Genomic DNA, 11,935 nt, shown 5'->3' with positions numbered 1-11,935 from the left:
CAGAATATTCACCCTCACTGAACGACACATAACCTGTCCCAACGTCAGAGTGTATAAAATTATGTATTTTATTAATTACAAATGCATGTATTTAATAAGAAATATGTAAGATGTTTATGTTTTGAAACAATAGCTCCATTTGCCACTTTGCAACAGCTAAAGGGAAATACTTTAGTTAGCTACATTTTGCATAAAGTCAAATTTCATTGTGTTTAATATTCTTCTCCCTCCTCTTCTCAAACTTTTAATTAAAACCAGTTAACAACAATACAAAACTTTGCAACAGCTATTTAATTTTCTTCTCCCTCTTCTTCTCCATCGACGCTGTCCAAACCCACCTCTTAGAAACCCAACACCATGGATCTTATTATATTTCCATGCCCAACACTGACTGAAATATTGAAGAGTTGTTTGGTTCAGTTCTTATTAAACAGATGAAAAACATGGAACCCCAGGAATTCATACTCTGTTACGCAGAGGTTAAATAAGTGAAAGTTAAAGTGAGTTACCTCAATTAAACACTATTGGCCTAATAATAATATGTATTTATTTATAACATTTGCATTTGTGTTACAAAAGAGCTTTTAAAATGCAATCAAACTTTTAATTAAAACCAGTTAACAACAATACAATACAAAACTTTGCAACAGCTATTTAATTTTCTTCTCCCTCTTCTTCTCCATCGACGCTGTCCAAACCCACCTCTTCATAATCCTTCTCCAGAGCAGCCATGTCCTCTCTGGCCTCGGAGAACTCTCCCTCCTCCATGCCCTCGCCCACGTACCAGTGCACGAAGGCCCTCTTGGCGTACATCAGGTCAAACTTGTGGTCCAGTCGAGCCCAGGCCTCAGCGATGGCTGTGGTGTTGCTCAACATGCAAACACATTTCAAACTGTAAACAAACACACTTCAAACTGTAAACAAACACACTTCAAACTGTAAACAAACACACTTCAAACTGTAAACACACACACTGCAAACTGTAAACAAAACACACTGCAAACTGTAAAAACACTTTTTTCTATTGTCCTTGTTCTTTGTGCCAATCATTATAACAGTCCCTAAACATTTCTTCTTCCCACTGGACACCGTAACATATGTGCCGCTTTGTACACTGTGCACAAGGCCTCACACTTGTCCCGAACGCAACGGAAAGCGTGGAATTTCTTCTACAAATCATCGTTAAATACGCATTTGTGCTTCGATACGTTGCTGACTGTGTGTCTGCTCGCGCTTTCTGAGTGCAGAGAGACACATGTACGGAGCCGTTTTACAGAAAAGCACGTGCAAAGGATTTGGACTGTTCTTACCTTTTGAGGGCTCTCATTCTGTCAAACATCCACATATCCCCAGAAAGTTGGTCTCATTTGGTCCGTACAGGTCCAGAGAATATAATCCAGTGAAGAAAATATGTCCACAAAATGAATTAGTTCCTCTATGCCGGAAAGTATTCCAAAGTATTCCAAACGTGAAAAGTGATCCGTCACTTTTTTTTGCATTTCTTCTGGCGATTTCAGGGCTAAGATATTTACTGAGCACGATAACGCTACTGTCTATGCTAAACGAAAGAGTTAGCATTTAATTGGCACTTTGGTCAGCCAATAGAGTGCAAGTTTTCGGTTACTAAAGCCCCACACTGCCAATCAGTGGTACAGAACTCAGAAAGTTTACTCCCCACTTCCCCTCGTGCACAATCACCCAAACTTGATTACAGGCGCGGAGTGATATTTTCCCTTACAGTCAACGAGCCAATGAACACAATGACATATCACAAGCCATGGTTTTCTGTATACCTGCGCCGCCTGTATCATGCGTAACCGCAGGCGCAAACACAAAGGGACTGTGTGCGTAAAGCGTGCGTCTTTTACGCAGCCAATGGTTACGCGTTACGCACTAGTGACGCTTTACCTAATAGCCAATGGGCAGTCAAAAAAAGAGTTTATATATACAGTTTGAGGTGTTTACTGTACACAGTACATCAGTACAGTATAGTACAGTACATACTCCAGTACATACTCCGTGCATGTTGGTGCTTTGCCTTTGTTTCGAAGTTATGGCTAAACGAACAGAGAAGACGCGGTTTTCAGCCTTGGAAGCTGCGGAAATATGTACTAGAAGGCTGAGTGACACCTCGGACCAGGAGCTGTCGGAACCGGAGAGCGATGTGTCCGCGGTGGACTCAGTGGAAGAAGAAATGTTTAGGGACTGTTTATAATGATTGGCACAAAGAACAAGGACAATAGAAAAAAGTGTTTTTACAGTTTGCAGTGTGTGTGTGTTTACAGTTTGCAGTGTGTGTGTTTACAGTTTGAAGTGTGTGTGTTTACAGTTTGAAGTGTGTGTGTTTACAGTTTGAAGTGTGTTTGTTTTACAGTTTGAAGTGTGTTTGTTTACAGTTTGAAATGTGTTTGTTTACAGTTTGAAAATGTGTTTGTTTACAGTTTGAATGTGTTTGTTACAGTTTGAAATTGTGTTTGTTTACAGTTTGAAATGTGTTTGTTTACAGTTTGCATTGTTATACATTTGTAAATATACAAATATACAGTTAGTGAGGTGCAACACGTCAGCAAACAGTGGTGGAAATTAACTTTTTGGTTGATTGTTTTGGTTGAAATCACAATTTTACTTCTATTGATACTACTACATTTGAACTGATACTACTGATAAACTGTTTTTTGAAGTACCATAATTTCCTCCACAAACAACAAAATTTCCTGTCTTATTCTGCATAAAACCTGATAACACTGTTTAGATCTGTACAAACAAGCAAAACATACAAACATGTTCTGAAATGTGAACCTTGTTTTCGTTTGTCAATGCAGATTTCAGTCATTTTGTAAATTCTTCTTTTATTCTCATTTCTTCCTCTAATGATTTTTAGAGCAGCTATTATGTTTCGAAGTCTTTTAATCTTTAACATCACGTGCGCTGCACAGCATTTTCAGGACCGCACTGAGAAGACACTTGCGCCCCCTGAAGGGAGGAGAGGGCATTGCACTGACGCTACGTCACAAAAAAAACACACACAAAAAAAACAACGCGTTTTATCCTTTTAAACACTCATCAAACATGGATTATAGATTGGAATAATATAGATTATGGCGACCCATGATCCTTCTCCTTACAGACCCCCTAAACCCAGTGTAAACCAGAACTACACCAGGTCTAAAGCAGGTCTCAACCCGGGTATATCGGCTCTCCTTAGCAGAACTCTATAATCTCGGTCTAAACCAGGTCTAACCCAAATCAGGACTAAACCCGGTCTAAACCAGGTCTAAAAGTGGTTTAGACCAGGACTAACAATGATCAGTGGCCCGTACCTTGTTCCTCCGAGGGCTCTCTCCGCAGCAGCATCTTTGGCAGGATCAGAGCCGCACACAACGCCACCACCGCAGCCACGGTGAGCTTCTGGAACCCGCTGACCGCCATGGTGCTCCAAGACCGGGAAGAAACACCGAGGAGTCCGGGAAACAGGGAGCTTCAGCGGAGAGACGCTCACGACGCACAAGAGACGCATGTGGACGCAGGGAGGGAGCAGGTGCAGGAGGAGAGGGGAGTGCGCATGCGTTAAACTGGAGCCGTAGAGGGACACCATTGCGCATGTAACCGGGGTGCTTGAACCGTCCGATTATCTGCGTTGTGTTATGTGGGTGAAATGAGCTGCACACGGGGGTTTGACATTCAGGAGAGGATTTAATACCTGTGTGAAACACACACAAAAAAATCAAGACACAGCCTCAGATGTCAGAGCTCCACACACACATCTCCCTCACTCTCTTCAGAGCAAAAAAATAACAGGTGTCATAATAATTTTTACCACTTGCAATAAATAGGAAAAAATAACATTCAGTATTAGTGATAATATAACAATAATAACAATACAACACTCACATACCTGTGTGAAACACACAAAAAAAAAATCAAGACACAGCCTCAGATGTCAGAGCTCCACACACACATCTGCAGAGAAATAAAGGGTGGAACAGACACATGAGACCGCGCTTGCTAGCTTAAACTTACATGCTAGTAGTACTTTTTGAGGTGCTGTATTTGAATAAAAAAACAATACTTGAAACACATTTAACAAACAGGAACAATGGCAAAGGCCTTATAAACCACAATGTCCAAATAAAGTTAACAAAAACAAAAATTTTATATATAAATCAGAGGAACAAATCTGCTGCTTACCTCCCTCACTCTCTTCAGAGCAAATGAGGGGGCGAGGCGCGTCTCCACAGAAAGGAGTGGCACCACCAAAATAAAAGCATCTGGTATAACCAGTCAAAATAATCTAAGACACAAACCCATAAAGAAATAAAACAGGATTTTGGTGAAATTAACAAAACAATAAGACCACATGGGCTACACGCATGTGCACACTTAGAAACCCAACACCATGGATCTTATTATATTTCCATGCCCAACACTGACTGAAATAGGTTAAATAAGTGAAAAGTTAAAGTGAGTTACCTCAATTAAACACTATTGGCCTAATAATAATATGTATTTATTCATTTATTTATAACATTTGCGTTACAAAAGAGCTTTTAAAATGCAATCAAACTTTTGATTAAAACCAGTTAACAACAATACAATACAAAACTTTGCAACAGCTATTTAATTTTCTTCTCCCTCTTCTTCTCCATCGACGCTGTCCAAACCCACCTCTTCATAATCCTTCTCCAGAGCAGCCATGTCCTCTCTGGCCTCGGAGAACTAAAAATAACATTCAGTATTAGTGATAATATAACAATAATAACAATACAACACTCACATACCTGTGTGAAACACACAAAAAAAAATCAAGACACAGCCTCAGATGTCAGAGCTCCACACACACATCTGCAGAGAAATAAAGGGTGGAACAGACACATGAGACCGCGCTTGCTAGCTTAAACTTACATGCTAGTAGTACTTTTTGAGGTGCTGTATTTGAATAAAAAAACAATACTTGAAACACATTTAACAAACAGGAACAATGGCAAAGGCCTTATAAACCACAATGTCCAAATAAAGTTAACAAAAAACAAAAATTTTATATATAAATCAGAGGAACAAATCTGCTGCTTACCTCCCTCACTCTCTTCAGAGCAAATGAGGGGGCGAGGCGCGTCTCCACAGAAAGGAGTGGCACCACCAAAATAAAAGCATCTGGTATAACCAGTCAAAATAATCTAAGACACAAACCCATAAAGAAATAAAACAGGATTTTGGTGAAATTAACAAACAATAAGACCACATGGGCTACACGCATTGTGCACACTTAGAAACCCAACACCATGGATCTTATTATATTTCCATGCCAACACTGACTGAAATAGGTTAAATAAGTGAAAAGTTAAAGTGAGTTACCTCAATTAAAACACTATTGGCCTAATAATAATATGTATTTATTCATTTATTTATAAGCATTTGCGTTACAAAAGAGCTTTTAAAATGCCAATCAAACTTTTGATGTAAAAACCATGTCAAAGAAAACTGTCACAAAGCTCCACAAACTGCTCAAACATTTACAGTCACTTTGTGCAGCATGTTGAATTTATGAAGAAAATTATGATTTTTGAGAATCCATCTCGGCTCTTTGCCGTTGCATTTGTTACAAAACCACCAGAATGAAACTTACAACACGCACAAGATCTGACACTTCCCACAGGTGCACAATCACCCAAACTTGAATTACAGGCGTGGAGTGATATTTTCCCTTACAGTCAACGAGCCAATGAACACAATGACATATCACAAGCCATGGTTTTCTGTATACCTGCGCCGCCTGTATCATGCGTAACCGCAGGCGCAAACACAAAAGGGACTGTGTGCGTAAAGCGTGCGTCTTTTACGCAGCCAATGGTTACGCGTTACGCACTAGTGACGCTTTACCTAATAGCCAATGGGCAGTCAAAAAAAGAGTTTATATATACAGTTTGAGGTGTTTACTGTACACAGTACATCAGTACAGTATAGTACAGTACATACTCCAGTACATACTCCGTGCATGTTGGTGCTTTGCCTTTGTTTCGAAGTTATGGCTAAACGAACAGAGAAGACGCGGTTTTCAGCCTTGGAAGCTGCGGAAATATGTACTAGAAGGCTGAGTGACACCTCGGACCAGGAGCTGTCGGAACCGGAGAGCGATGTGTCCGCGGTGGACTCAGTGGAAGAAGAAATGTTTAGGGACTGTTATAATGATTGGCACAAAGAACAAGGACAATAGAAAAAAGTGTTTTTACAGTTTGCAGTGTGTGTGTTTACAGTTTGCAGTGTGTGTGTTTACAGTTTGAAGTGTGTGTGTTTACAGTTTGAAGTGTGTGTGTTTACAGTTTGAAGTGTGTTGTTTACAGTTTTGTTTGAAGTGTGTTTGTTTACAGTTTGAAATGTGTTTGTTTACAGTTGAAATGTGTGTTTGTTTACAGTTTGAAATGTGTTTGTTTACAGTTTGAAATGTGTTTGTTTACAGTTTGAAATGTGTTTGTTTACAGTTTGCATTGTTATACATTTGTAAATATACAAATATACAGTTAGTGAGGTGCAACACGTCAGCAAACAGTGGTGGAAATTAACTTTTTTGGTTGATTGTTTTGGTTGAAATCACAATTTTACTTCTATTGATACTACTACATTTGAACTGATACTACTGATAAACTGTTTTTGAAGTACCATAATTTCCTCCACAAACAACAAAATTTCCTGTCTTATTCTGCATAAAACCTGATAACACTGTTTAGATCTGTACAAACAAGCAAAACATACAAACATGTTCTGAAATGTGAACCTTGTTTTCGTTTGTCAATGCAGATTTCAGTCATTTTGTAAATTCTTCTTTTATTCTCATTTCTTCCTCTAATGATTTTTAGAGCAGCTATTATGTTTCGAAGTCTTTTAATCTTTAACATCACGTGCGCTGCACAGCATTTTCAGGACCGCACTGAGAAGACACTTGCGCCCCCTGAAGGGAGGAGAGGGCATTGCACTGACGCTACGTCACAAAAAAAACACACACAAAAAAACAACGCGTTTTATCCTTTTAAACACTCATCAAACATGGATTATAGATTGGAATAATATAGATTATGGCGACCCATGATCCTTCTCCTTACAGACCCCCTAAACCCAGTGTAAACCAGAACTACACCAGGTCTAAAGCAGGTCTCAACCCGGGTATATCGGCTCTCCTTAGCAGAACTCTATAATCTCGGTCTAAACCAGGTCTAACCCAAATCAGGACTAAACCCGGTCTAAACCAGGTCTAAAAGTGGTTTAGACCAGGACTAACAATGATCAGTGGCCCGTACCTTGTTCCTCCGAGGGCTCTCTCCGCAGCAGCATCTTTGGCAGGATCAGAGCCGCACACAACGCCACCACCGCAGCCACGGTGAGCTTCTGGAACCCGCTGACCGCCATGGTGCTCCAAGACCGGGAAGAAACACCGAGGAGTCCGGGAAACAGGGAGCTTCAGCGGAGAGACGCTCACGACGCACAAGAGACGCATGTGGACGCAGGGAGGGAGCAGGTGCAGGAGGAGAGGGGAGTGCGCATGCGTTAAACTGGAGCCGTAGAGGGACACCATTGCGCATGTAACCGGGGTGCTTGAACCGTCCGATTATCTGCGTTGTGTTATGTGGGTGAAATGAGCTGCACACGGGGGTTTGACATTCAGGAGAGGATTTAATACCTGTGTGAAACACACACAAAAAATCAAGACACAGCCTCAGATGTCAGAGCTCCACACACACATCTCCCTCACTCTCTTCAGAGCAAAAATAACAGGTGTCATAATAATTTTTACCACTTGCAATAAATAGGAAAAAATAACATTCAGTATTAGTGATAATATAACAATAATAACAATACAACACTCACATACCTGTGTGAAACACACAAAAAAAAATCAAGACACAGCCTCAGATGTCAGAGCTCCACACACACATCTGCAGAGAAATAAAGGGTGGAACAGACACATGAGACCGCGCTTGCTAGCTTAAACTTACATGCTAGTAGTACTTTTTGAGGTGCTGTATTTGAATAAAAAAACAATACTTGAAACACATTTAACAAACAGGAACAATGGCAAAGGCCTTATAAACCACAATGTCCAAATAAAGTTAACAAAAACAAAAATTTTATATATAAATCAGAGGAACAAATCTGCTGCTTACCTCCCTCACTCTCTTCAGAGCAAATGAGGGGGCGAGGCGCGTCTCCACAGAAAGGAGTGGCACCACCAAAATAAAAGCATCTGGTATAACCAGTCAAAATAATCTAAGACACAAACCCATAAAGAAATAAAACAGGATTTTGGTGAAATTAACAAAACAATAAGACCACATGGGCTACACGCATGTGCACACTTAGAAACCCAACACCATGGATCTTATTATATTTCCATGCCCAACACTGACTGAAATAGGTTAAATAAGTGAAAAGTTAAAGTGAGTTACCTCAATTAAACACTATTGGCCTAATAATAATATGTATTTATTCATTTATTTATAACATTTGCGTTACAAAAGAGCTTTTAAAATGCAATCAAACTTTTAATTAAAACCAGTTAACAACAATACAATACAAAACTTTGCAACAGCTATTTAATTTTCTTCTCCCTCTTCTTCTCCATCGACGCTGTCCAAACCCACCTCTTCATAATCCTTCTCCAGAGCAGCCATGTCCTCTCTGGCCTCGGAGAACTAAAAATAACATTCAGTATTAGTGATAATATAACAATAATAACAATACAACACTCACATACCTGTGTGAAACACACAAAAAAAAATCAAGACACAGCCTCAGATGTCAGAGCTCCACACACACACACATCTGCAGAGAAATAAAGGGTGGAACAGACACATGAGACCGCGCTTGCTAGCTTAAACTTACATGCTAGTAGTACTTTTTGAGGTGCTGTATTTGAATAAAAAAACAATACTTGAAACACATTTAACAAACAGGAACAATGGCAAAGGCCTTATAAACCACAATGTCCAAATAAAGTTAACAAAAACAAAAATTTTATATATAAATCAGAGGAACAAATCTGCTGCTTACCTCCCTCACTCTCTTCAGAGCAAATGAGGGGGCGAGGCGCGTCTCCACAGAAAGGAGTGGCACCACCAAAATAAAAGCATCTGGTATAACCAGTCAAAATAATCTAAGACACAAACCCATAAAGAAATAAAACAGGATTTTGGTGAAATTAACAAAACAATAAGACCACATGGGCTACACGCATGTGCACACTTAGAAACCCAACACCATGGATCTTATTATATTTCCATGCCCAACACTGACTGAAATAGGTTAAATAAGTGAAAAGTTAAAGTGAGTTACCTCAATTAAACACTATTGGCCTAATAATAATATATGTATTTATTCATTTATTTATAACATTTGCGTTACAAAAGAGCTTTTAAAATGCAATCAAACTTTTGATTAAAACCAGTAAAGAAAATCACAAAGCTCCACAAATGCTCAAACATTACAGTCACTTTGTGCAGCATGTTGAATTTATGAAGAAAATTATGATTTTTGAGAATCCATCTCGGCTCTTGCTGCTGTGAGCGCTACAAAACCACCAGAATGAAACTTACAACACGCACAAGATCTGACACTTCCACAGGTGACAGTGGAATCTGTGCAGAATATTCACCCTCACTGAACGACACACAACCTGTCCCAACGTCAGAGTGTATAAAATTATGTATTTTATTAATTACAAATGCATGTATTTAATAAGAAATATGTAAGATGTTTATGTTTTGAAACAATAGCTCCATTTGCCACTTTGCAACAGCTAAAGGGAAATACTTTAGTTAGCTACATTTTGCATAAAGTCAAATTTCATTGTGTTTAATATTCTTCTCCCTCCTCTTCTCAAACTTTTAATTAAAACCAGTTAACAACAATACAAAACTTTGCAACAGCTATTTAATTTTCTTCTCCCTCTTCTTCTCCATCGACGCTGTCCAAACCCACCTCTTAGAAACCCAACACCATGGATCTTATTATATTTCCATGCCCAACACTGACTGAAATATTGAAGAGTTGTTTGGTTCAGTTCTTATTAAACAGATGAAAAACATGGAACCCCAGGAATTCATACTCTGTTACGCAGAGGTTAAATAAGTGAAAGTTAAAGTGAGTTACCTCAATTAAACACTATTGGCCTAATAATAATATGTATTTATTTATAACATTTGCATTTGTGTTACAAAAGAGCTTTTAAAATGCAATCAAACTTTTAATTAAAACCAGTTAACAACAATACAATACAAAACTTTGCAACAGCTATTTAATTTTCTTCTCCCTCTTCTTCTCCATCGACGCTGTCCAAACCCACCTCTTCATAATCCTTCTCCAGAGCAGCCATGTCCTCTCTGGCCTCGGAGAACTCTCCCTCCTCCATGCCCTCGCCCACGTACCAGTGCACGAAGGCCCTCTTGGCGTACATCAGGTCAAACTTGTGGTCCAGTCGAGCCCAGGCCTCAGCGATGGCTGTGGTGTTGCTCAACATGCAAACACATTTCAAACTGTAAACAAACACACTTCAAACTGTAAACAAACACACTTCAAACTGTAAACAAACACACTTCAAACTGTAAACACACACACTGCAAACTGTAAACAAACACACTGCAAACTGTAAAAACACTTTTTTCTATTGTCCTTGTTCTTTGTGCCAATCATTATAACAGTCCCTAAACATTTCTTCTTCCCACTGGACACCGTAACATATGTGCCGCTTTGTACACTGTGCACAAGGCCTCACACTTGTCCCGAACGCAACGGAAAGCGTGGAATTTCTTCTACAAATCATCGTTAAATACGCATTTGTGCTTCGATACGTTGCTGACTGTGTGTCTGCTCGCGCTTTCTGAGTGCAGAGAGACACATGTACGGAGCTGTTTTACAGAAAAGCACGTGCAAAGGATTTGGACTGTTCTTACCTTTTGAGGGCTCTCATTCTGTCAAACATCCACATATCCCCAGAAAGTTGGTCTCATTTGGTCCGTACAGGTCCAGAGAATATAATCCAGTGAAGAAAATATGTCCACAAAATGAATTAGTTCCTCTATGCCGGAAAGTATTCCAAAGTATTCCAAACGTGAAAAGTGATCCGTCACTTTTTTTTGCATTTCTTCTGGCGATTTCAGGGCTAAGATATTTACTGAGCACGATAACGCTACTGTCTATGCTAAACGAAAGAGTTAGCATTTAATTGGCACTTTGGTCAGCCAATAGAGTGCAAGTTTTCGGTTACTAAAGCCCCACACCGCCAATCAGTGGTACAGAACTCAGAAAGTTTACTCCCCACTTCCCCTCGTGCACAATCACCCAAACTTGATTACAGGCGCGGAGTGATATTTTCCCTTACAGTCAACGAGCCAATGAACACAATGACATATCACAAGCCATGGTTTTCTGTATACCTGCGCCGCCTGTATCATGCGTAACCGCAGGCGCAAACACAAAGGGACTGTGTGCGTAAAGCGTGCGTCTTTTACGCAGCCAATGGTTACGCGTTACGCACTAGTGACGCTTTACCTAACAGCCAATGGGCAGTCAAAAAAAGAGTTTATATATACAGTTTGAGGTGTTTACTGTACACAGTACATCAGTACAGTATAGTACAGTACATACTCCAGTACATACTCCGTGCATGTTGGTGCTTTGCCTTTGTTTCGAAGTTATGGCTAAACGAACAGAGAAGACGCGGTTTTCAGCCTTGGAAGCTGCGGAAATATGTACTAGAAGGCTGAGTGACACCTCGGACCAGGAGCTGTCGGAACCGGAGAGCGATGTGTCCGCGGTGGACTCAGTGGAAGAAGAAATGTTTAGGGACTGTTATAATGATTGGCACAAAGAACAAGGACAATAGAAAAAAGTGTTTTTACAGTTTGCAGTGTGTGTGTTTACAGTTTGAAGTGTGTGTGTTTACAGTTTG

At 39.8% G+C, this 11,935-nt stretch overlaps 2 protein-coding genes across 5 annotated transcripts; both read right to left on the bottom strand.

Annotated features, from left to right (window-relative positions):
- Window positions 1-41: 41 nt before the first annotated feature.
- Window positions 42-2,219, bottom strand: LOC129410849 (tubulin alpha chain-like). 2 transcript variants are annotated; one of them, XM_055159777.1, is made up of 2 exons: window positions 1,311-2,219; window positions 42-868 (listed from the first exon to the last, which is right to left on the bottom strand). In XM_055159777.1, exons 1-2 carry the CDS (start codon window positions 1,343-1,345, stop codon window positions 655-657), a joined length of 249 nt encoding a protein of 82 aa, XP_055015752.1. In that variant the 5' UTR covers window positions 1,346-2,219; the 3' UTR covers window positions 42-654. The 2 variants fall into 2 exon arrangements, with proteins under 2 accessions (XP_055015752.1, XP_055015751.1); XM_055159776.1 differs by having other exon boundaries at window positions 42-892; window positions 1,311-1,965.
- A 2,278-nt stretch (window positions 2,220-4,497) lies between these two features.
- On the bottom strand, window positions 4,498-11,509 carry LOC129410850 (tubulin alpha chain-like). Of its 3 annotated transcripts, XM_055159781.1 has the most exons (5): window positions 10,938-11,481; window positions 10,331-10,520; window positions 8,631-8,681; window positions 4,779-4,842; window positions 4,498-4,716 (listed from the first exon to the last, which is right to left on the bottom strand). In XM_055159781.1, exons 1-4 carry the CDS (start codon window positions 10,970-10,972, stop codon window positions 4,816-4,818), a joined length of 303 nt encoding a protein of 100 aa, XP_055015756.1. In that variant the 5' UTR covers window positions 10,973-11,481; the 3' UTR covers window positions 4,498-4,716; window positions 4,779-4,815. The 3 variants fall into 3 exon arrangements, with proteins under 3 accessions (XP_055015756.1, XP_055015755.1, XP_055015753.1); XM_055159780.1 differs by lacking the exon at window positions 4,779-4,842 and having other exon boundaries at window positions 10,331-10,496; window positions 10,938-11,509; XM_055159778.1 differs by lacking the exon at window positions 4,779-4,842 and having other exon boundaries at window positions 10,938-11,486.
- Window positions 11,510-11,935: the final 426 nt, after the last annotated feature.

The sequence above is a fragment of the Boleophthalmus pectinirostris genome, unplaced genomic scaffold (genome assembly GCF_026225935.1).
Source record: "Boleophthalmus pectinirostris isolate CB_2022bp ecotype Guang Dong unplaced genomic scaffold, ASM2622593v1 HiC_scaffold_2748, whole genome shotgun sequence".
NCBI lineage: Eukaryota > Metazoa > Chordata > Actinopteri > Gobiiformes > Gobiidae > Boleophthalmus > Boleophthalmus pectinirostris.
The sequence above is the reverse complement of the archived record's forward strand: the minus strand, read 5'-3'. Positions and strand labels throughout refer to the sequence as shown.